The 24,572-nt window shown below is 32.5% G+C and overlaps 4 protein-coding genes and 1 long non-coding RNA gene across 5 annotated transcripts; 2 read left to right on the plus strand and 3 right to left on the minus strand.

The window, feature by feature from the left end:
- Nucleotides 1-856: 856 nt before the first annotated feature.
- LOC148253105 (uncharacterized) lies at nucleotides 857-4,257 on the plus strand. Its single transcript, XM_088208538.1, has 4 exons — nucleotides 857-978; nucleotides 1,510-1,565; nucleotides 3,566-3,730; nucleotides 3,821-4,257. Exons 1-4 carry the CDS (start codon nucleotides 857-859, stop codon nucleotides 4,255-4,257), a joined length of 780 nt encoding a protein of 259 aa, XP_088064664.1.
- A 2,291-nt stretch (nucleotides 4,258-6,548) lies between these two features.
- Nucleotides 6,549-7,741, minus strand: LOC148253106 (uncharacterized). Its single transcript, XR_015813376.1, has 3 exons — nucleotides 7,324-7,741; nucleotides 6,833-7,244; nucleotides 6,549-6,726 (listed from the first exon to the last, which is right to left on the minus strand). It is a non-coding gene; the product is annotated as an uncharacterized LOC148253106 (long non-coding RNA).
- Nucleotides 7,742-9,351: 1,610 nt separating this feature from the next.
- LOC110826411 (nicotianamine synthase-like) lies at nucleotides 9,352-10,598 on the plus strand. The gene has a single exon (XM_022057048.2). The coding sequence runs from the start codon at nucleotides 9,553-9,555 to the stop codon at nucleotides 10,402-10,404; it is 852 nt and encodes a 283-aa protein (XP_021912740.1). The 5' UTR covers nucleotides 9,352-9,552; the 3' UTR covers nucleotides 10,405-10,598.
- Nucleotides 10,599-14,851: 4,253 nt separating this feature from the next.
- LOC110826399 (putative xyloglucan endotransglucosylase/hydrolase protein 23) lies at nucleotides 14,852-16,378 on the minus strand. The gene is made up of 3 exons (XM_022057036.2): nucleotides 15,632-16,378; nucleotides 15,348-15,541; nucleotides 14,852-15,236 (listed from the first exon to the last, which is right to left on the minus strand). Exons 1-3 carry the CDS (start codon nucleotides 15,917-15,919, stop codon nucleotides 14,852-14,854), a joined length of 867 nt encoding a protein of 288 aa, XP_021912728.1. The 5' UTR covers nucleotides 15,920-16,378.
- Nucleotides 16,379-17,133: 755 nt separating this feature from the next.
- Nucleotides 17,134-18,497, minus strand: LOC110826398 (xyloglucan endotransglucosylase protein 7-like). The gene is made up of 3 exons (XM_022057035.2): nucleotides 18,037-18,497; nucleotides 17,761-17,954; nucleotides 17,134-17,680 (listed from the first exon to the last, which is right to left on the minus strand). Exons 1-3 carry the CDS (start codon nucleotides 18,340-18,342, stop codon nucleotides 17,290-17,292), a joined length of 891 nt encoding a protein of 296 aa, XP_021912727.1. The 5' UTR covers nucleotides 18,343-18,497; the 3' UTR covers nucleotides 17,134-17,289.
- Nucleotides 18,498-24,572: the final 6,075 nt, after the last annotated feature.

Genomic DNA, 24,572 nt, shown 5'->3' on the forward strand with positions numbered 1-24,572 from the left:
GAGTATAAGAACACTTTCAATGCAGATGCATGCATGCATGCTGGTCTTATCGCAATTATATTATATTCACTAACTAGATATATATATATATATACAACATCCAAATCCTTCAGTACTATCCATATATACGTACGTGTATATATGTATATGTGTATTATTCTGCAGAAGAAGACAAAAAAAAAAGATATTTAATCAAACGGCGTACTATATCTCATATGTAATGGATGGGTATGTACGTATACATATATATATATATATACGGAGGCTTCATCTTGGAGTACGAGTACTCTGACATGGGTTGCATAGACTTCCATGTTGCATCTACGGTTAGTTGCAACAATCACCTACCTTGATAAATATCCCCTTAATTTAAAATATGGTCGACATTTAAAATGTATCAATTATATTCATAAGGTTTCCAATTTATGTGTAATCCTTAAATTCGTTATGATTTCTCTTTTTTTAAAAAAATAGAATTTCTTAAATTATTACTAAATAGATAATTACGTTTTGAAATGAACTTGACTTATAGATTTTAAGACAGAAAAATATTAAAAATTTAAATATAAAGATTAAAGAGGAGAATAAAAGAAGGAAAAAGCAAAGAGCGTAGATATAAATATATTTTAAAAATCCCATCCTCCACAAGCCCAAAATGAAACCCAGACCTTTAAAACTTTAATATAAAAGCCCACTACCACCATGCCCCTTAAGCCCGTTCAATTTCGGCCCAACAAATGGTCCGCCCAGCATTAGCACGACGCCGTTTAAGGGTTCATTTCCTGGAAGAGGGGAGGGGAGCCAAGGTCAGACGAGAAGAAAACTGGAGGCAGAGGAGAGTTGGTAAGGGATGATAATGGTAAGGAGGTCAGACGGATGTGGCGACGTGATCGATAGGGGAAATGATGGTGATGATGACCGACGGATGACGCAAGACAGAAAGGAGAAGAGATTTGTGACAGCCCTGGATGAGAACAGGCAATCTTGGAGCTTGACTAGAAAATAAATGAAAAGGCAAGCGAGAGAAAGAAGCTGAAAAACCAGACGTTAACATATTTTTTGCATAATTTGAAGAAGAGAATATTTAGGCTCTGAAAATTGATGTTTACATATTGGAGATTTTATGAATTGAAGTTTTGAAACTTTTTGTTTAGTAAATTTATATGTTCATTAATAAGTTGATATATGTGTTACAAGGTGAAGAAAGATGGCAACAAGATATGAAGAATGCTAAACTAGTTAACATAAATTTGGCTAATCACTTAAAAGCTAGCAAGAAAATTAAAAGATTCATCTAGCCAAAAAGACAAAGAAGTGATGTTAGTTTTCCTTACTCGTCAATAGTTAGAAGTTTGATGTATGCAATAATTCACACTAAACCTGAAAATCAACCTGTAGTTTAGGTTGTAAGTAGGTTTTTTTTAAATTTTAAGAAAAAATATTGAGAAGAATTAAGTAGATTCTTAGGTATTTGAGATGTAGCTTAAATATATATTTATGTTTTGATAGTTCAAAGTCAATGTTAGAAGGATATACAAATATAGATATAATAGGTGATCTTGATAGTATAGAGCCTATTTTGGGATGTGTATTTACTTTTGTAGGGTCTAGATTATAGAGACTTGTCTATAATTAAAACAAAGTTCATTGAAGCCATGGAAGCTGTCAAGTGACTCCTTTGGTTGAAGGAGTTTAGGATTCAAGCAAAAAAACTATATGATTAATTATGATAATTAGAATGCAATGAATTTGAGCAAGCATGCTAAATATTATTATTGTACAAAACATATTGATGAAAGATAATATTGATTTTATAAAATAATGAATAATCATAAAGTTTTATTAAAAATTATTTACACTTAAAATTCAGCTGACATGTTAATAAAGATAGTAATTTTAGATAAATACTAATTCTATGCTAAAGTAGGCATTAAATTTTAAGTGATTAGTGAGAATGAGTTAAAGTAAAAGATTATTAAGTATGTATAATCGACAACATATATATATGTATATATTAGAGTTAGTTTGTTTTTGGTATTTAATGTGTGTTTTATATAAGATTGAGAACCTTGTATTTTGGGGTGTCCACATATCAAAGAAAACTATTATAATTATTTTATTCTTTGATTAAATCTTTAGGAATTGTCAAGAATTAACATATGTTTATTATATAAGAATATTTGAAAAATTATGTCTCCAATATTTTACCCACAAACAAGGAGAGTTATAGGATGTTGCTAGAGAGATAATTTGCATATATATTTTTTTTATTGTTTAAATCCAAGTATGTGATTAACTTAATATTATTTCTACTTATTAATTTTTTTTTATAGAAGATTTAATTTATAGTTTGATTGTGGTTTTTTCCCTCCATATTAGAAGATTTTTTAGTAAAATTTTGTGTTATTATATTATATTTTTGTATTTATTATTTTTTATAGTGTGATTGAATTTTCTTTGATTAAATTTACACAATAAATCTTATTCAACACATAACAATATGTATACTAATTATTATAATATAAGATAAATAATTTTTAAATAAAAATACATATAAAAATACAATTCAACTCGAACATATAACTTTTTTATGAAAAAAAATAAGTAATTGGTTAAATTTTTAACAATTTGGTATATTGAATTTGAATATTTTATTGCTCTTAATTTGACAAATTGCATAGGTGTATGGAACGATATATATATTTATATGTATTCAATTTTGTGCTAAACGTGTGGGATTTTAGAATAATTTTGTTGTATTTATATTAAAAACTAGTTACAACTAAATTTGGTTCATATTTGTAAAGAGCAAAATAAAGACAACTGAGAGGATGGATGGTGGTGGGAAATAAATCCAGGAATTTGTGAAGGAGATTAGGGAGGTGGTAGGGACGAGTCATTGCCATTCCTAATGGCACATGTTAATAATTAAATATTTATGACAACATTTTCAAGATTAGATTTTATGATTAAATATAATTATAATTTTTATATATTATCCACGATCAATTTATAATACTTAATTCAATAAAATAAGAATTTAACTGTTATTTATATATTTGGTTACCAATTTCTGTTATGAATTTTTGTTTTGTATTATTCCTTCATTTTTCGTCAACATATAGCTTACTAGTTAGGAAGGTTGTTATTTATAGGGTGAGCTGGGTACATTTTAGAAGTTGATGTGTATTTATTTTGTTGGGCTAGTTAGTTATTCTTTCTTGCATATAATCATTCTCTTGGTTGTACATAAGACATTGATGATCAGTAAGAATTTTCTCTGTCTTTCTATTGATCAATATATTCTTTAAACTATTTTCTATTTGTACATGGTATCAGAGCTAAAACTCTTGATTTGATATTTTTTTCTTTACCTATTCTTCATTTTTTTTTTCTGGACATATGGATGGAGAAGATGATATTGTTACAAGGGTCTCACAAACTCTTACTAATTGAAACTCATTAATAATACAATAGTATGATAATCCAGGAGTATTTCTTATTACAGCTCCTCTTACGGAAAACTATCTAACCTAGAGTACTGCTATCAAAATCTTTCTATAAGCTAAGAAGAAGATTGGCTTTATTTCTGGAGAGATTCATAAACCAGATGAAGCAAGCAAAGAATATGCTCAATGGAAGAGAGTGGATTCCATGGTTAAATCTTGGATTCTTGGTTCTATTTCAAAGGATTTTGTGGATTCTTTCATTTACTGTCCTACTGCTCAAGGTCTATGGAATAAAATTGAGCTGATGTATGGGATCTATAATGGGTCTCTCTTCTATCAAATCTAAAGAGACATTGTCTCGATGAAATAAGGTAGTAACTCTATTGTTATGTATTATAACAAGATGAAGAAGAATCGGGATGAATTTAATCGCTTGACCCTGATTCCAGTTTGTTTTTCCCAAGGTTGCACCTGTGATGTTACAAAGAGAATGAATGCAATGGATTCATCTAGCAAACTTATTCAATTTTTAGTAGGTCTGAACTCATCATATGAAAGAATTAGAAGTCAAATTCTTATGCTGGATCCATTACCCTTTGTAAACAAGGCTTATTCAATGATTTTGCATGTAGAAAAACAAAGGCAAGTGATTGTCTCTGCTACTGATGTTGTTGAAAATAGTGCATTACTAGCTAGATCACACTTTAAAAATGAGAATGTTGGAAAAGGAAATTATAAGAAAAAGGTTATGAAAAATGGAGATAGAATTTGTGAACATTGTAATGGTTCAGGTTACCTAAAGGACTGATACTTCAAGATACACAGTTATCCTAACTGGTGGAAAGACTCGAACAATTAGAAGCGAAAAGTTTAACAAAAAAAGGTGGCAGCCAATATGGTTGGTGTTGCTGATACTCCTCTTGACTTGGGGAGAAACTTACTAGAATAAATTTATATATATTATTCAATAAGAGGTAGCCAGGTTTATGAAAGGCAAAAAACAAGCAGAGGCAAAACAAGCCATGGTTGCTCATGGGATAGAATTTGCAAGTATATCATCAGAAAATGCTCTATTCTCATTAGGTAAAAATTTTTAATCTACTATGTGGATCATAGACACAAGTGCAAGCACGCACATGTGTTTTAACAAAGAGTTGTTTCATGGACTACATGATATTGGCTTAAGCACCCATGTATATTTGCCTGATGAAACCATAAAAATTATGAATCAAGTTGGTACTACTTTCTTACACCCAGACATACCATTGAAGGATGTGTTATGTGTTCTCTATTTTCATTATAACCTTATGTCTGCTAGTAAGGCTATCAAAACCTCTAACTTGATATTTATCTTTTATCCTGAATGGCTTGATATAGGACCTGAAGAGTGCTGATGTGCTTACAGTTGGTAAAGTGTTTGGATTACTTTATATCCTTGATAACTCATCTTTTAAAGCTGCAATTATAAATAAAGTCAAGAATCAGATATGTCCTTTTGTTTCTCTACAATGAAAAATCCCTATGCTCATTTTTAATACTTATAACCAACAATCTAATTCTGTTTCTTGTAATATTTTTTCACATTCCAATAATAAAGATAAGTTTTCTACTCAAATTTGGCACTCTAGATTGGGTCATGCTTCTGTTTCTACCATGAAACATTTATATTTCATTAATCATCAGTCATGTCCATCTATTCAACCTTGTGATGTATGTCACATGGCAAAGCAACATAGGCTGCCTTTTCCCACTAGCAGTATAAAAACCACTCATATTTTTTATTTGATCCACATAGACATTTGGGGACCCTATAAACTACAGACTCATAATGGTGCTCAATACATTTTGACTTTGGTTGATGATTTTAGCAGGGGGATTAGGACTTTCTTACTAAATCACAAGTCTCAAACTAAAATCATTCTTAGCAATTTTTTTAAAATGGACGAAACACAGTTTTAATACCTAGTGAAGATAGTCAGGTTTGATAATGGTAATGTGTAATACCCCATTCTCGATATGAGGTGCAATTTCTACTCATGTCATTTTCATACAATGGGCCTATAAAATATATATATGCATAGTTCAGAAATTTATCATACAATTTAACATCCTATATAATATAAACAATTGCTATATATATAGAACATGATATTAAAATTTAAAGTTAACTATAACAAAACGAAAATTTCTAGAAGATTAACAAAATGTACATAATCAGAAACTTTTTTATAGGTTCTACTCATCTAACAACGGTTTTAATTCTTTTTTCTTATTTGAAATATATCATGGTGAAATTTAATAAGTTTCACAAACTTGATATGAGATAAATGTAGTAGTTATGTTTCAAAGTAAAATTTATTTATTATTTTTACCATTGTTACATGTTTATAATCGGATTCCAGAATTTCACTCGAATATTATATACAATCCTCGAAGTATATCCACATATTCTCGAAAGAATATATGTACACTCAAATATTAATCATAACCTCAAAATATAACTACATACACACGAAAGATCACATATATACTTGAAAAGTCATTTCTAAGGTTTCATCGTACGATATCATTTATGTCTTCATCGAGGATATGCGAAATGGATCCTCCCATCGCATGAATAGCACACACATACATAATCTCACAATGACCACAATAGGTACATTTGCTAGGTGACCCACACTAACAAACACATGTCCACGTTTGAATTAAGTTTCAAACTCTATCCATATACAGGTTCACCATGTCCGCTGAACTTCAATAACACACACACGCACTCTTTTCCTCGATTCAGATTAAACGAAAAGGGCATTTAGGGTCTATAACCTAATCACTAGCATCCTCTCGTTTTCAATTCCTTATTTACTTTCTTCATATTCTATTTTTCTCTTAAATTTTATTTAAATTGATCGTTCCATAATTATGATTATTCATTTTTATTTTCATTTTTATTTCCTTATATTATTTTTTTTTCAACCTTCTACCTAATTGGTAATTTCTTTTAGGTTTAAAATAATTTCCAATCACAGTTCAAGTATTCCTCAATCCTTGTGTTTGTTTTTTGGTTCCATCACCTCATAATTTCCAATAGCTTAGGTTCACTTGTTATAGGTTTAAGTTTTATTTCTCATTGAAAATTGGGTCAGTATCTGTTCAAATTTTAAAATACACATAAAATTAGTAAAATACATGCAAAATTCCAAATTCCTAATCTAGGTTCAGAATCAGAAATACTTACAACTCCTTTGCACGATAATCTTTCCGGATCTGCCTGAACCTCCTAATTTATTGTACACACGATACAAGTTAATTAATATAATTTTAAATACTAAATAGAAACTAATTTAATTGAAATCATGGGTTTCAATGACAACCTGACGAAATACCTGAAAATATCGGGTTCCCCCGAGGAAGACTCTTCGGCTTTCCGTGTGGTGGATCGAATTTTCGTACCCGAGGAAGACTTTTTGGCTTCCCAAGTGCTGAACTGGATTCTCGAGTGGGTGAATCAGGTTCTCATTCCCGAGGATAGCCCCTCAGTTTCTATTGGTGAGTTATTTTCCCACACCCGAGGAAGGCTCCTCAGTTCCCGCATAGATGGATGATCCGCCCTAGCTAGTGCGACTAGCCTAACACCAACGAGCCCCCCCATCGCTCAACAACCAACTAAAACACACAAAAAAAGATTACCTTCCCGCCGTGGTGCGATTCAGCCTCAATTCGACTTCAGATGGTTCCCTCTCGGTCACCCCTCAATTCCTTTGCTTACTTGTAATTAGAATGATGATTTTTTTAAGCCTACAAAGCGATTAATGTAAAATAGAAAAAGATTGAAAGAGAATAGGGGAAGAAAAATGAAAAAACGAAACCTTCTTACCTTGCTTGCATCGGTCTCTGCCGTCGCACGACGTCTCGGGCCGATTCGTCCTCTGTCTCTCTCTTCTTTTTTTTCTTTCCTTGTGGCGGTCGTTCTCGGCTCCCTGTCCACTCTCTCGCTCGACTACTCTTTTTCCTCCTCTCCCTTTTTCTTCTACGACCTCCCTCTTCTTTTCCTCTCTTTCTCTCTTCCCTCTCAGTTGATCGACTCACCTTTCTCTCTTTTTCGGCTTCTCTCCCAAATGAAAAAAACCCTAATCTCTTTCCCTTTTATACCCATTTTCCCAGTCGTTGGATCTCACAAGCTCGATCTGGGTTGTTCGTCTTCCATAAAATCTCAGTCATTTGATCTTTTCAAATGGTTCGATCAGGACTGTCCGTTCTCTGATTTCTTTTTGCCCTCTTTCACTTCTACTTATTTATATTTTTACCCCCATTTTTTCTTACTTATTTTTATTTAAGTCCTTGAAATTAAATAAACCCTCAAAATTTCAAAATTTCCTTCATTTAAATTTTAATTCAAATTTTATTTATTTTTTCACATATTCTTTTATTTATTTTAATGGTTGGATGTTACATATTGAATTTATAAATCAGCAGTGTAAGGAACTGTTTACCTCAGATATTATTTATCAAACCTCTTATTCATACACCCCCCAACAAAATGGGGTTATAGAGAGAAAACACAAGTAATTATTAGAGATAGCTCGAACATTATTGTTTCAATCCAATTTGCCTAAATATTTTTTGGGAGATGCTATTTTGGCAGCCACTTATTTTATAAAGAGGCTCTCTAATTCAGTCTTACAATAGAAAACCTAATTTAAAATTATTTATGGTCATACACCAGATTACATCAGATTTAAGATTTTTGGATGTTATACACCATATTGACTAGATTTATAAAATATAAAAATGTAACTCAATTTATACAAGAACATAATCTGCAAATGAACCAAGACATCAATATAGAAAAAATAAAACACATAAAATTGGTGGACAAAAGCTGCAAACATAAGGCAACAAGACTTACACATAAGCAACAACTAAGATAACAAGGATTAAACAACCCCATAAATTACCTTAATTTCTTTAATCGGTTCGTTCTTTTCTATTATTTTAGTTTAAAATCGAATAATGTTCAGCCCTAATAATCGAACATATAACGAATTTCTCATAAACAAAAAAAATAAATGCAAAAAAAAAAATCCCAATAAATTATCTATTATGTAAATGCATACAATCCCGTGAAATTAAAATCTAGATATTATGATTGATTAAAATAATTGGTTTTATAGATCCTTCATTTGACCCTGTCCTTGAAAGATAAGAAGGCGTTTCCCATGCTTGTGAGTGTCTATTGACTCCAAGTCTAATTCCGGTTCATGTGTGAACACGAACCATTCTTCGGATCTCTTAATTAATTAAAAATAATCTAAGAGCCACACGTTATATATATTAATGAACTAAAAATTCAAATTTGACTGTGTGTGAACAGAATATGTGCATATTACGTGTTGGCTTATCCCTATGATTTTAAACAACTCTGAGAAGCAATGGGCATCTAGGGTTTCTCCATTCAGTATAATAATTATATATGTAATTATTATAAGTATATCAAGACAAAAAAGAAACCCAATTAAATTTTAACTAAGAACCAACATTTGTTTTAGTGGAACCTTCCAATTATTGAATAAATAAGATGGAAATGTGAAGAAATAATGGACATACTTTTGATAATTGTTATTAGGTAATTTAGAGTACATAAAAAATGATAGATTTTAATTAATTTATTGTAAATATTTATCCAAAAATAAAATTTACATTCATCCATCCATTGAGATTAGACTTAATACTCTTACTAATCTAAGCTATCAGAAATCAATAACCAAATGTATAATTGTGTATGTATACATATATATATATATATATGTATATGGAATGCATATGTACTTGTAAGATCATGGCATGAATCATCACGCTTATATTGACTCCAAAATATTTGAAGAAACTAAATATCGTTTTCATGCTACGCCACCTATTACATAAAACCAAATGTATAATTATAAGAACTGTACTATAATCAATATTAATTAATTTCATACTGATATTGATCTCTATAAATACTTCACAACAACGCCATCATGTATCCTCACAGAACAAACCGGCAAATTCTATATCCAGATACGAAACTCTCACATAAAAAAATACACAACATATATCCACATCAATGGCTTCCCAACACATTTCTAGCTTCGAAACCCAGAATCCCGTCGAGCTCCTCGTCGCTCACGTCATCCAAATCCATGCAAGCGTGTCGAAGCTCGACTCACTGAAACCTTCAAAGCAACTCAACAGCCTCCTAACTCGGCTGGTCAAACTCTGTACCCTTCCGTCCGCCATTGAAGTCCAGACCTTGCCCCAAGAAGTTCAGGAGATGCGCGAGAATCTCATCGTTTTATGCGGCCAAGCAGAAGGGTTACTGGAGCTCGAGTTCGCAAATTTCCTGATCAAAACCCCCAGACCGTTAAACAACCTGAATCTCTTCCCTTACTACGGCAACTACGTGAAGCTAGCCATCATAGAAAACACCATACTCAACCAAAACGGCGTCGTGTCCCCTAAGAAGGTGGCCTTCGTCGGGTCCGGTCCCATGCCTCTGACCTCCATTGTTATGGCTACCAATCACATGAAGACCACCCATTTCGACAACTATGACATCGACGGGGTGGCAAACGACGTCGCTCGCCGGATTGTGGCGTCAGATCCTGAGTTCGAGAGGAGGATGAAGTTCGTGACGTGTGATGCCATGGAAGTGAAAGAGAAGCTTGAAGAATACGACGTCGTGTTCTTGGCTGCTTTGGTGGGGATGACCAGAGAAGAGAAGGCAAAGATTCTGGGGCACGTGCACAAGTACATGAAGAATGGAGGGTTTCTGGTGGTGAGAAGTGCAAAAGGAGCCAGAGCTTTCTTGTACCCTGCTGTTGAGGATCATGACTTGCAGGGTTTTGAGTTGCTCTCCGTTTATCATCCGAATGATGATGTGATCAACTCTGTTTTTCTGGTTCGTAAGCCATTCTAAATTTTAATGTTTGGATGGGCAAGAAAGTGAAATAGCTGCATAACCTAGATAAATGTCTTTCTATCTATCTATATATATATACATATTCTTCGCACTTACACTGCATTTCCTTTACATATTTTGCCCAAATATCTAAGTTTGAATCCTAAAACTCTCCATGAGAGAGATTATTGTAGCTCATTGTGTTTTGCTTTTTCTGGAAGTATTTATCAATTTACATGAATGCATGCTTCATTCATTTTGTTTGGTGTGTTTTTCTTCTAGAAACAAATTTTCTCCATCCATGATCTGTCCCATTTCGGCTATTATATTATAAAATAAAAAAAAATGTCTGGTGAATTAGTTTCTAACATTGTTATAATTTAATAAGCTCCCATGTGGAAGCCATAAAGTTTACACATTAGAATAATATATGTAATAACTTTTTTGTGGCTTTCTCAAAGAGCATCTGGATTTGGCAGAGAAAAATAAACGTAGAATTTAATTACAAAATTCTACTTAATTTAACTGTAATTCAATAAAAAAATTATAATTAAAAATCCTATTGTAAGATAATGTCAATTGATTATTTAAAAGGACTTAAATAATCAATAACTAATACAAATTAAATAAGAAAGGAAGATTAACATTTATAATTCAGAAGAATATTGAGAATGAAATTCAATTGATATCTCCTAATTTTTTTTTATAAAAAATATAATTTGTACAACTTAATGAATCATTCTAAATTTACATTGACAAATTAGTGATTTAAGACACATGATGATCCGGGTCCATATAGACTATAGTTCTGGAGTTTTATCGTTCAAAAACTGCATTGTATAGAAGATTTCTCATTAAAAACTAAAATAAATCACTCCAAGTGAGTATTTTAGCACACAAAAAAAGAAGAAGTTAATCTTACTTAATGGATTATAATAAAGAATTAAAATAACAACACAAATATGAGAAATAAATCATAGTAAAGATTACATTTTTATCTTAATTTCTCTTTAGATTATATTAGAAAAAATCTAAAAGTATTATGAATTATAAAAAATTTTATGTGTTCAATGTCTGTCATTTTAAAAAGATTCTACAACTTTCTAGTTGATTTAAGTATAAATTTATTAAATAAATTGTATAAAAATTTTGAATTTATTTTAAATATAACCTTATTAAAAATTCTAATCTACCCCATTTCGTAGTTATTTATACTTTTTTTGGATCAAAATGTAGGTATAAAATTAAAATAAAGGGTAAAAAATAATTATACCTGGTCGACAATCACAGAAAGTTCATCATCACAAATAGTGTTGCTACTTTCACATAAGTTGCTCTTTGTCTGTAGTTTCTTTGAGCAATCATATTTTCCATCATGGTCAAATACAAACGCTTTTGAATTTGGAGTTTTATTATCCTGACATGGTCTACTCAGTTGTTGTCCTGAAAAAAAAAAATAACTAATGAATATAGACATGTTAGATAAAATAAAAGGTTAGATAAACCTAGCAGAAGCTATAGTTTGAGAATTATAATTATAAATTGCTTTATTAATTATTGATAACACATTATATTTAAGCACTAGCCAACCAATAATTTAAATTTATACTTGTACAAAGAATATTAATCATATATTTCCTTACACGCAATATAAGAGAATTAGAAATTAAATTAATGATAATCTAATCAAGGAGTACCTGTAAAAAGATTTTGGTGAATACTAATATTATCTGTAGATATATCTTCAGTAATTGATGAACTCATTTTGACGGGGGCATAATCCAACAGTGAGGAAGATGGATTGAGATAACGCACATAACTAGGGTATATAGGAGGAAACGTAATTCTCTGATCAGCTTCATTGAAGGTAATATGATCAAAAAATTGAGAAGTAGCTCTCATGAGTTTATGATCAGGTAACTTCATGGCTTTACAATACGTAGAAATATTAAACTCTTTGAACTCTGGTGTCGGAATGTCTAGCCAAATTGAATTCAAACTTTTTGAACATTCTCCATTTTGCCCAAATAGTATGGCATCTTGAGAGGAGCAATTTTTCAAAAGGGAAGACTCTACATCCGTGGCATAAAAGTCATTTAAGTGCTTTTGGATAAAGAGATTATCATTGTTAGTGTCAAGATGTTCAAGTCCGTTGCCAATGCTTCTTTCGCACAGTACTTGATTCTGGTGTGATGATTTGTTTATATAGTACGTTTCTAAATTGGAATTCTGAATCTTGTTATCATTGGTTTTGTCATTCTTCATCTGATTTCTGTATTTCTATCAGGAGACAATTATAGAGGAACAATTATCAACCAAAAGATCATTGTTAAGTTTATTGAAAGAGATTTGAACAATGATAAATACTCATAGAGACGAAAAGAATTTCTGATGAATCAACTCACCTGCAAATGACTGGCAACGTTCTCTCTTGTGAGCCCGGGTACATTCATGATGTTAAGTAATTTTTTTGGATGTACAGCTGCAATATTTCAGATATAATTTTGGCAATAATTAAGTGTTGTTTAATTGTATATTAAGTACTCGATTTCAACTTAAATCAGTCGGTTATGTGTGTGTGTGTGTATATATATATATGATATTCATATGTGCGCTTTTAGTTATTAATTACTACACCAAAGAGAATATAATCAAGCAAAAGAAAATATCAATATCAACAATCTAAAATGCCAAAAGGAGTTCTATAATTACCACTTCCGGCAAGTCTCTGGACAGCATCAACGAACTTGTCATGGAGCTCAGAGTTCCACGAGAGTCGCGGTTTCTTTCCTCGCGAAGAAGACGAAGCACCAGATTTCAAGTTACCATCAATTCTTTTCTTGATCATGATCATTTGGGAGTTTGATTTCCGATGTTGGTCCATAATTCTGATTTCCTTTCTATCGCCAGATTTCTCTGCACTATGATCTGCCTTCTTCCTCACCACATGTTGCCATATATTCTTGATTTCCTGAAGTCTAAGGGGCTTCAATATATAATCTCTAGCACCATGCTTAATACACTTCATTATATTGTCTTTATTGTCGTCGGAAGAAACCACTGTGTTCATCATGGATTAATCTTGAAGTAATTAGTAAAAGATAAAATTTAACATTCATATGGTAAAAAAAAAATTAAGTAACAAGAATTAATAGGGTTAATTTAATTAGGCTTACTAATTACTGGTAAGTCCATCTCGAGACTAATAATCTCTAAAAGCTCGAACCCGCCAACGTCGTTATACCTGTTAACATCGGTAATTACTACGTCATATTTGTTTCTTTTGTCTCTCAATTCTGCAAGTGCTTCACTGGCAATCGTAGTCGCTGTAACTGCAGCAAGAGAAAAAAATTTAATATAATTAGGAAACATGAAATATATTATGAATCATACTCATAATATTTTGTAAAAATAAATAACATACTAAATATTTAGTTAAATAATAATTAAAAAAAAAAAACTGAAAAATTAAATTACCTTGATATTGACATCGTTGGAGTAGGGCAACAAGATACTTGAGACAGACGATGTTTGAATCAATAGCCAACACTCTTACCTCTCTCGGATCAAAAGACGACTCCTCGCCATTATCTTCAAGACTTGATACCTTAAATTCAGCCTCGTTTTTTGACATAATCATAATAATAATAATAATAAGAGACAGTCTTTGATTGTGTTTTGAAGATCTGGGTTTATTTGCAAGGCTTTTATGGGTATTAATGTTAAGTGGAAGAAGATTTTCTTATATAAATTAATGTGCGAAAGAGGAAAAAGAATATTGAGCATTTAATGGGGCATACCAAATAATAAATTAAAGTTTCTATGATTTGAGAGATACAATTCAGAGAGGAAAGTTTGATTTCTTTTTTTTACCATTACATATTCTTAATTCCAATAAATAATTCAATTGATTATTATCAAATTTAATAAAAAAAATCAATTATATTTTTTGAAATTTCAAAAATTTTACTAATTTTATTTTTTATAAGAAAAATATATATTGACTTTACATAAATGTCAAGGTTGTAAAAATTCAATTATAAGATTTGTGTTATTATGCCATATATATTGGGTATTAATGGAAACACCGGGAGAATACTAAAATGGAAAAAGCCACTCAACCCTTTTATTTTTCCTTGGTGAAAATAAAAGCAGTACACTAATTAATCAGGTGGATCATATTGAAACACGAACTTCTGTAACAATTAACACGGCATATGGGAACATATTATATATATTTATATATAGAGCTAATTAATATATATTAAAAAAATTCATCAAGCCGACTCTCTTCTTGTCTTATTCCCAATAAATGAAAATAAAAAAGAACATGAAATAATACAATGTTAAGGAAATTAAACAAGATACATAGAACATAAATTAATAAAAATGGGATACATCAATTGTCTCAAAACATAGGCATATATATGTATATATAGATATATATATATATATATATGATGAATTAATTGTACTTGCATTCTTTGGGGACGCCTTGAGGGAATCGCTTGTAGTCAGTGCAATAATTGTAAACCATGTATTTCTTCTGGACCCATTTGATTTGGCTTTGCCTCACAAGATCAAGTTTTTTCCAAAGCCATGCATTAACGTTTGGACTGCATAAAGTTTTACCGGCGCCGGATAAGATGCAGGCATCGGCGTTGAAGTTCCTGTAGGAAGCAACGAAGGGTGCTCGACTCCAGTCTGTCTTCACTCTCCCCCCCTGCGTCGCCCACTCGTCGGCGTTCCATAAACTTGAATAAATCCTCATTGCTTGATTCTTAGGGAATGGAACACCGATTGACTCCAAGTTCTTGAATTGTCTTATCGCGATCCCATCAACGTAGAATCTAAAAAGTTCAACAACAAGAGCAACTGCATATTAATTAACCTATCTCTCATATTTTACGTAGAGTTCATAATATGCATATATATATATATATATGTGTGTGTGCTCTTACACGATACACCGAGGATTCCATAGAACGGAGTAGGTGTGGAAGTCAGCAGTGGGGTCAAACCAAAGGTAGAATTGCTGTTCTCTGCGGCCTTTTCCTTGAGTGAAAACATTAGTGTGAAGAACATAAGGCTGGCCAGATACGTTTCCCAAGAATTCGAAGTCAATCTCATCCCAGGTTGCTCCTAGGGAAGATAACTGCAATATATGTGTGCATGTATATATATATTAATAAGGTAATATAATAGAAATATGTATATATATATATATAGTAGATAGAAGAGTTACGTAGTAGGCGGTGACAGTGCCAGCAGAGTTTCCAGGAACAAGCTTGAGCTCCATGTCGATTTTCCCGAACAGATATTTGTTTCTAGATTTGAAGCCGGAACCGGAGATCTTGTCGAGGGAGAGAGTAAGATCTTGTCCACCATTGTGTATTGACCCACGGCCATTTCCAAAGGTGATTTGGAAGTCTCTGTAGAAGTTACCAGCAGAGACAACAATCAAATAGTTAAGCAGAACAGAGAATAGTAGCCCTCCTGTTTTCCAAGAACAAGAAGAAGAAAAAGCTGCCATATCTTATCAAAGTTGCAGATCGTTAATGGAGAAAAATGGGTTAATTATGATTGTTTTTATGAATTTGGATTGTTGTAGGGAAGCCTATATATATATAGAGAGAAAGAGAATGGTAGCTAGTGAAGGTGAGTTGGTAAATGGTCGATGTGGTGACAAGTAGTCGTATACATAATGGACTTCCATTATCAAAAGCTTTACTTGGAGACGCGGTTTCTCAAATGTTGTTAGCTGTTTACTTCTTCTTATGCCGCATACAAGCGTAGGAGTCAACTGTTTCTTTTAATTTTCTTGAGTTCACCAACCTCTTATGATCTAACCAGGGTTTTTTTATGTTGTTAGCAGCAAATTTGCGCGTATTTATTTTATAGGAATGTGCATAAACCTTGGTCGACCATCATATACTCTCTCTATACATGCAGTGGGCGTTGACCATTGGAGTAATCGTATACATGAACTTGCTTGAAGATGATCAAAACAGTTCTGTTTTACCTAGTAAATTTTTCTTGGACCCAAAATATAGGCGGAAGTAAACTCAAAAAAAGAAAGGCACCCAAGAATCGGCCCTTATTTGTGTAAAACAATATGACAAACATTTGGGCTTTGTTTTAAGCCCATGAATTCTAATGTCTTCTTTGCTCTCCATGATTTATAACGTTGTTTACATATTTGTGAGGAATATGAAATTTGATTACCATATTTTTTGTTGTAGATTTTTTAATCTACCAAAATTAAGGTGTATATAACGAAAATGCTACAACCAAGCTTCGACTCCTTGCCTCACTGAGAAACAAGATCGTTGTACGTTACCAAATAGAGAAGGAACATTCAATCAGGTGTGATTTTAACTTATAACAATTAAATTCCAAATTATGCTCTTGAATTCAAGGTTGAAGTCGTAGCTTAACATCAAGAAACCAAATCCAATCGGGAACTACGGAGAATAAGCAGCTTCTTATATATATATATATATATGTGTGTGTGCATATCTCAATAGAAAATCATAGTAACCTGCCAAGGCCCCATCATCGTCCACCTCTGTTCTGTTCTTAAAACTCAACATGTTTTGGTTTCCCTGTCTTATCCTACTTACATCACGAACTGAACTTTTGTCCCGTCAATGACATTGAGTCAGAAAGACTCGAGAACTGTGTGAATTTGGATTTACCCACATAGAAACTGCTGCATGATTTTACGCACTCCAAAATTTTACCCTATTTGTACTGTACAAAAACAGAGCAGGCTATTTATTTTAAATATACATTCTGTCATATTTACAAGCAAGACAACACAAGACCGAAAATCTAAACGGAAACGACACACTATACTTGAAAACAAGGCCTTTATCATACAATATATATGGGTTTTTCTGTTCAGCTCACGGTGCATTCTCTTGGTTGACCCTGAGGAAATCGCTTAGCGTCGACGCAGTAATTGTAAATCATGAACCGCCTCCGGACCCAGCTGAGCTTTTGCCGGTTGGCGAATCCCATCTCCGGCGAGAGCCAAGAATGAGCCACCGGTGATCTTGAATTACAAGTAGATCGCCCCAATAACCAGACACAAGCGTCGGTATGAAAGTTCCTGTAGGAGGCAGTGAAAGGAGCTTGGCTCCAGTCCGTCTTCACCAAACCACCTCTGGTCGCCCAATCATCGGCATTCCACAGACTCGAGTATAACCTCATCGGCTGGCTCTTCGGAAATGGCACGCCCAATCTTTCCAAGTTCTTGAACTCCCTAATCGGCACCTCATCTACATAGAAGCTTCACAAATAATACAAAGAAAATTGCTTTACAATTTTGATAATTATATATGACAAACTTATGTATCTATATATACTTACACAATACGTTGAGGATTCCAAAGAACAGAGTAGGTATGAAAATCTGCAGTTGGATCAAACCAGAGATAGAACTGCTGTTCTCTGTCACCTTTTCCTTGAGCGTACACATTGGTATGAACAATGTACGGATTACCAGTCAAGTTACCAAGAAACTCGAAATCTATTTCGTCCCAACTTGGGCCTTGAGATCGTAACTGTGTTGCACAATTTTACTTTTTAAACTCAGTAAAAACACCATTAGAGCAACAAATATGAATGGAGATGAAAAAAGCTTACGTAGTATGCAGTGACTGTGCCAGCAGAATTACCAGGGACAAGCTTTAACTGCATATCGATCTTGCCAAATAAGTACTGGTGCTTGGATTGAAACCCGGAGCCAGAAAATCTGTCAAGCGACAGAGTAAGAAGTACGCCATTGTCGAGTATCTTGCCACGACCATCTCCCCATGTGATATCGAATTCTTGGTACAAGTTTCCAGCAGAAGTTACAGATATTACAGTAACCAGTACTAGCAGTACAGCAAGGGAAGAAGGAGAAGAAGAAGAAGAAGAAGAAGAAGAAGAAGAAGAAGAAGAAGACATAGTTTTGTCAAATCAAAAAGCTGAGACTACTCATTGAAGGGGGCATTCATGGGAGTTTATATAGGCGCCAAGATGGTAAAAGAGGACAAGAAACAGACTGAAGAAGGATTTTGGAAGTATGCTTGCCGTTTGGGTGTGTATGTGGCAGAGTTGAAAACAGCTGGAGGTTGATGATGAATTGAACCAAGAAACGAATGGCTTATAATTTATATTTCATATTCTATTTTTGTGTTTTTACGTTTTTTTTTTTTTTTTTTTTTCCCACAGAGTATTTTTCTTCCATGGGGCTAATTAAAAGGTTCGGTGCCGTCACTTTGATATATAATGAATGTGATTGATTTATATATATCCATAACTCACCTTTTTAATGAATGGGAAAAGATGATAATCATACTTTTGGATTTTAGTTTATTTGTAGGAAAATTGAATAATCAAGTGAGTGTGAATTGGAATTTTTTAATTCTAGGGAAAATGCAAATATTTTTTTTAAAAAAAAAAAAAATTAGTTCGTTAATTAAAAAATATATTGATAATACAATTCTATGTAAGTACAAATAAATTTTCACTGGAAAGTTGGCCAACATTTTATTTTAAAAATAAATTATAAAATTTATAATTAATTAATAAAAGTTAGAACTAAATATATTATAAAATAATTTTTTTATTTATTAATTACCCAATATTTTTCTTTTTGGGAGAAGATAAAATCAAAATGAATTTTTTTTTTAATTGATTTTCAAAATTTTCGATTCTATCTTATCCAAATCTTATTGGGTGCTTTGTCGAGTGTGCCAAAAATAAACACGGACTGGAGTGCGAGCTGCGGAAGCCACGCAGCCCCAAAGGGGAGGGCCATGCGTCGTGAACCCAGTTTTCACGTATGCCCTTCATTTGGAAGGTAAAGGGAAACACTAACGTTTGCTTTTTTTTTTTTTTCTAATGGACATTAATTTGATTCTCATTCAAAATTAGAGCGTCTTATTTTGTAAAAGTTATTAACCTATAATATTTTTTAAAAATTATTTATAAATATAATAGTTTAACTATAATAATTAAATTTAATTTAGTTTGAAAAATATATTATGTTTTTTTTTTAACAAAATAAACACTATAAAACTACTAAAAATTCTCTTAAATAGAATAATTACAAAACTTTAAAACTCATCCTATTTTTTTATGCTTAAAAATATCTTATTTTTTAATCAAACTTATAAACTTCTATTGTAACAACCCCCGAACTTCAATGGAGACATTATAAATTTAGTACGGAAGCGAAATAAATAGCTATAGTTTACATTCTTTACATAATAACTGAAAGTAACAAATAAGGTTACGAGAATAATCCTTCTAAAAGAACAACTAATAACCAAAGAAATAAAGTAAAAGTAAACAAACTGGACGTCCTATTCGCGATTCTCTTGTGGATCAAGTTCTGGATCATGGTTCTCTTGATCTGAAATGGTTAATGAAAGAGTGAGCTACACTAACCCAGTAAAAATATTACGCTGCTAACCGACACAGAAATGAAGGTTGGTAGAAATCATAAAAACAACTAATTGAGCTCTTAATTTAAGTAAATCCGTTTATCATAAATAAAATTATTTACCGCATACTTACCGTAACGAGATTTCTAAAAACAACCTATAGAGCCAATAACATAACACATATCATAATTTCATATACAATCAGTCGGAACAATGACTTTTCCTTTTATCAGTCTATTGGTATCCAAAAGGGTCCATAAGGGTGTCCCCACTACGCTGCTGACTGAGCGTCCTACGTGGTACAATTTTTCTAAATTGTATTTTGACCTCCTATTTCTAATTTTCCTTTAAAAAATACCGCAGAATCCAAGTTTTCACATCTTTTTTAAAAAATTATTTTCAATTTCATCCTCCATTTAATTTACTTCATTTTTACATTAAATAAGAATTAAAAAATTAAAAAAATATATTTATTCATTAATTTTAATTACAATTAAAATTAATTAGGGCATTACATCTATCAATTATATATATATATATATATATTAAAGTATGATAAACCATCATCTTTATTCAAAATAATTTTGTACCAAAAATCTTTAACTTATCTAATTACAAGTGAAAAGATGTGTAAGAAATATAGGTGCACCTTAAAATATTTTTTACTATACTAAACATATTGAGATTGATGGACATTATGTATGTTATACGTGTCTACCAATTCTGAATTGACATATGCATTAAATAAATGTATAAATAACTCACACCAGCAATTATAGTATTAAAAAGAAAGTAAATAAATGTATTAAAAAAATGAAACAAAAATCATAATATTAAAAGAATAATTAACTCCATGTATTACAAAAAAAATAAATTAAATTAAAAGATAATTTTATTATTTATAATTAATTAATTATTTTATTTTTCTCTTAAAAGTCATAACATTTAATGAAATTCACATTAATCAAAATCATTTATAACTCCTAGAGATTGGCTATAAAAAAAAAGTAAGTTATTATTAGTTTAATAATTTTATTATAAAATGTCATAGACCCGACTCTTAAAATGGATTACAATTAAATCAAATAAGAGATTTTCCAAGAATTGAAAATCAATTTCATCTTTTAAAGATGAATGCACACGAAATTTATAATTAAGGTTGTAATATCCAATTTATTTGACCGATTAATCAGACATAAATATTTTTTTAAATAAATCTATATATTTATTAATTTAATAAATATATAAATTACTTATAATATGTAATATCCCGAAACTTTTTGAAAGGGAGATAAAGACATGAATTGAATGCGGAAGCGAAATAATAAAGTTAAGGTTTACATTGCTTACACAATAGTTTTAAATACTCAATAGAGATACGAGAATGTCCCTTCTAAAAGAACAAACAAAAATCAAAAAAATAAACGAAAAGTAGACAACTGAGCATCCTAGGACGATTTTCACTAAATTTTGAAGGAGTTCAGGTGGTAAACTATTCACAACCCTCTTGTTGATCGAGATCCGGATCTTGGTCCTCTTGATCTGAAATAGTTAATGAATAAGTAAGCTACACTACCTCAGTAAGAATATCACACTACTCACCGATACAGAAAATGAAGGTTGGTAAAAATAATAAAGGCACCCAATAGAGCTCTTAATTTAAGTAAATTCATTTATCATAAGTAAAACCATTTATTGTATACTTACCGTTGCGAGATTTTCAAAATCAACCTATAGAGACAATAGCTCAACAACATCATAATCTCATATTTAAGTAAGAATAATAACTTTCAATTTTTATTTACCTACTGGTATCCATTGGGGTACATAGGGATGTCCCACTTCGCGTAAACCAACATCCAACCTTATCAACTAACCAGTTGTCCTCATACATCGTCTGGTATGAGAACCAAAATACTATCTCTCAATACCCCATCCGGTATGAGGGTGAAACGGGCCGTCCCCATACCCCGTCCGGTATGGGTACCAAAATATCAATCATCGAAACCCAATTCGGTATAAGGGTGAATCGGGTCGTCCCCCATATCCCGTCTGGTATGAGATAATATTCACGGTAGGGTTTCCTATGTACCCATTCCGTCCATCATCTCTCAGGATATCCAGTAAGACAACCGTTTCATCCATTCACTGAACCAATCAATTTTCCGTTTACATTTAATTTTCAGTTTCAAAATTTAATTGTAAATCAATGCAAGAAATATAATACATGCATCAAGGAAACACATTTAATAATTTTAATATATTATCATCCATTTAAAACTGTAAAAATCAAACAATCGATTAAACAGGACAAACAATAATAAATAACCAGGCTCCATTAGTAACCTGTAATTAATTCTCAAAGTTTTTTAAATTACATAAAATATTGTATTATTGATAATTAAATTTTAATTTCATAACAGAGAATAAGGTGAGAGATTCTTACCCGAATCGGTGTCTGAAACACTTAACTTTCTACTGCGCTTACTGGCGGTCTTTAAGTTTTCTAAATTTTCCTGCGAAGGTAAAAACACATATTACAAAAACCTAAAATTGATGTTAAAAGTTTTTTCCGGTCAATTTTACAATTCTTACAGGGCAGCATCGTTGCCTGTGGTAGCAGTTTACCTCGAATTGGCCATTTCTGATCATTTTTGACCGATTTTAGTCGGTTTTATACCCATCCATGTGAGAACATGTTAAGGGCCTCAGTTGGCTGAAAAAAGTTAAAAAATAAAAACTTACAGGCGGCAGAATTTTTCGATGCGGCAACTCCGCCGACTCACATTTATAGCTCAGTGTTTTTCTTCGGTTAACCTGTAGAAAACATAATGGTGAACACAATGGTGAAAAAATCACACGAAACGGAAAACGGGAAGGGGCTCATCAAAGGCAATTTTTGATTTTTTCCGTGGCAGCACTATTGGATTTTACCCGCGATTTTCGACTCATCCACTATTCTTTTTGCTCTGATTCGGCCATGGGGGTGTTCAAAATCAAATTCCAAGCAAATAAGAGAATTTTTACCTTTTTTGGTAGTCGGAGGTGGCTTCACCGGGTAGGTCGGCTCCCTTCTCCAACGACTGGTTCTTCTTCTCCAACGAGGGATGGGGGGGATTGGCGGCTAGGATTTGGATTCAGTGTGAAGTGAGATATTTATACTTGTTTTCCTTAAATCTGGACCATTCTTCGCATTTGATCTAGACCGTCCGATCGCATTTAAAGAAAAAATAAATTTAGACCATTCATCGCAATTTGATCTCGACCGCAAGATCGTATTTAAAGAGGAAACAAATCTGAGTCGTCCATCGCGTTTAATCACGATCGTTTGATTGGACTTGAGGAGGGAACGAATTTGGACCGTCCACACGTGCAGGAACACATCTAGGCCGTCCGATCGCGAACATGTAAATTGCCAGCGTGGCCTCCCGCGTGGCACCGAGTCAGTGTGCCTTGCCACGCGGCACATTCCGATTTGTTAGGGCTGCTGACTGGACGGTCCTACGTTGCACATTTTTTTAATTGTATTTTGACCTACAGTTTCTAATTTTTCTTAAAAAAATACATCCCGAACTCGAATTTTCACTCCTTTTTCTCAAAATTATTTTCAATTTCATCTTCCATCTATTTTTTCTAATTTTACATTAAATAAAAATTTATAAATTCAAAAATTATATTTTTTTACTTTTAAATTAATCTCGGGCCAAATTTTAGGCCTGGGTATTACAACTTTCCCTCCCTTAAAAGAAATTTAGTCTTCAAATTTATCTCTCTCTTACTCAATCAAACAGTTGGGGATACTTGGCTCTGAAGTCTAATTCTAGCTCTTATGTTGCCTCTCTCTATGTGTGATTCTGTCACAGGACCTTAACGAAAGGATTTTTTCAATTGCGGAGTACTCTACTCTTTCTATCTACAATACCCACCGATATCTCCTCATATGACAGATCCTTCTAGAGTGAAAGGGGCTCGTGGACCAAGAAATGAGAGGGGTCCAGATTATACTTGCCTAACATGGACACATGAAACACATTATGGATCCTAGATAGTTCTGGAGGTAGTGCCAGTCTGTAAGTGGCTGTGCCAATTCTGTCTAAGATTTCAAATGACCCAATAAACTGGGGATTTAGTTTTCCCCTCTTGTTAAATCTACTGATTCCCTGAATATGAGTGACCTTAAAGAACACCCAATCACCTTTCTCAAATTCCAAATCCCTTATCCAGGTATCCGTATAACTCTTCTCTCTGCTCTGAGCCATCTGTATGTTCTTCCTGATCTTAACTATTTTGGCTATAGTCTCCTCCACAAGATCTGAACTGAATAATTTTTTATTACCCACCTTTTTCCAACAGATTGGTGTTCTACATGGGCAACCATATAACGCCTCGTGTGGAGCCATGCCGATACTTGTTTAGTAGCTGTTATTATAGGTAAACTCTATTAAGGGTAAATGATCATCTCAATGGTCCCTGAAGTCAAGAACACAAGCTCGAAGCATATCCTCCAATGTGCGGATCGTCTTTTCTAATTGTCAACCAGTCTGAGGTGGAATGTAGTACTAAGGGACAATTTTATTTCTATGGCTTGCTGAAAACTAGACTAAAACTGAGAAGTGAACTTGGAGTCCCTGTTGGATACTACTGTCACTGGCATTCCATGTAACCTGACTATCTCCCTGATATACATTCTTGCTATCTTGTCTAAGGAGTCGATTATCTTGATAGCCAATAAATGGAAAGACTTAG

This window comes from Carica papaya, chromosome 7, assembly GCF_054855325.1.
Source record: "Carica papaya isolate Zhongbai chromosome 7, ASM5485532v1, whole genome shotgun sequence".
Taxonomy (NCBI): domain Eukaryota; kingdom Viridiplantae; phylum Streptophyta; class Magnoliopsida; order Brassicales; family Caricaceae; genus Carica; species Carica papaya.

Coding starts and splice junctions, on each gene's coding strand:
- LOC148253105 (XM_088208538.1), top strand. CDS start 857: ATGGTAAGGAGGTCAGACGGATGTGGCGACGTGATCGATAGGGGAAAT. Junction 1,566..3,565: donor TATAATAGGTGATCTTGATA/GTATAGAGCCTA, acceptor TCTTTCTATAAG/CTAAGAAGAAGATTGGCTTT. Junction 3,731..3,820: donor TTACTGTCCTACTGCTCAAG/GTCTATGGAATA, acceptor CGATGAAATAAG/GTAGTAACTCTATTGTTATG.
- LOC110826411 (XM_022057048.2), top strand. CDS start 9,553: ATGGCTTCCCAACACATTTCTAGCTTCGAAACCCAGAATCCCGTCGAG.
- LOC110826399 (XM_022057036.2), bottom strand. CDS start 15,919: ATGGCAGCTTTTTCTTCTTCTTGTTCTTGGAAAACAGGAGGGCTACTA. Junction 15,542..15,631: donor GCACTGTCACCGCCTACTAC/GTAACTCTTCTA, acceptor CATATATTGCAG/TTATCTTCCCTAGGAGCAAC. Junction 15,237..15,347: donor TGGAATCCTCGGTGTATCGT/GTAAGAGCACAC, acceptor TGAACTTTTTAG/ATTCTACGTTGATGGGATCG.
- LOC110826398 (XM_022057035.2), bottom strand. CDS start 18,342: ATGTCTTCTTCTTCTTCTTCTTCTTCTTCTTCTTCTTCTTCTTCTTCT. Junction 17,955..18,036: donor GCACAGTCACTGCATACTAC/GTAAGCTTTTTT, acceptor TGTGCAACACAG/TTACGATCTCAAGGCCCAAG. Junction 17,681..17,760: donor TGGAATCCTCAACGTATTGT/GTAAGTATATAT, acceptor TTATTTGTGAAG/CTTCTATGTAGATGAGGTGC.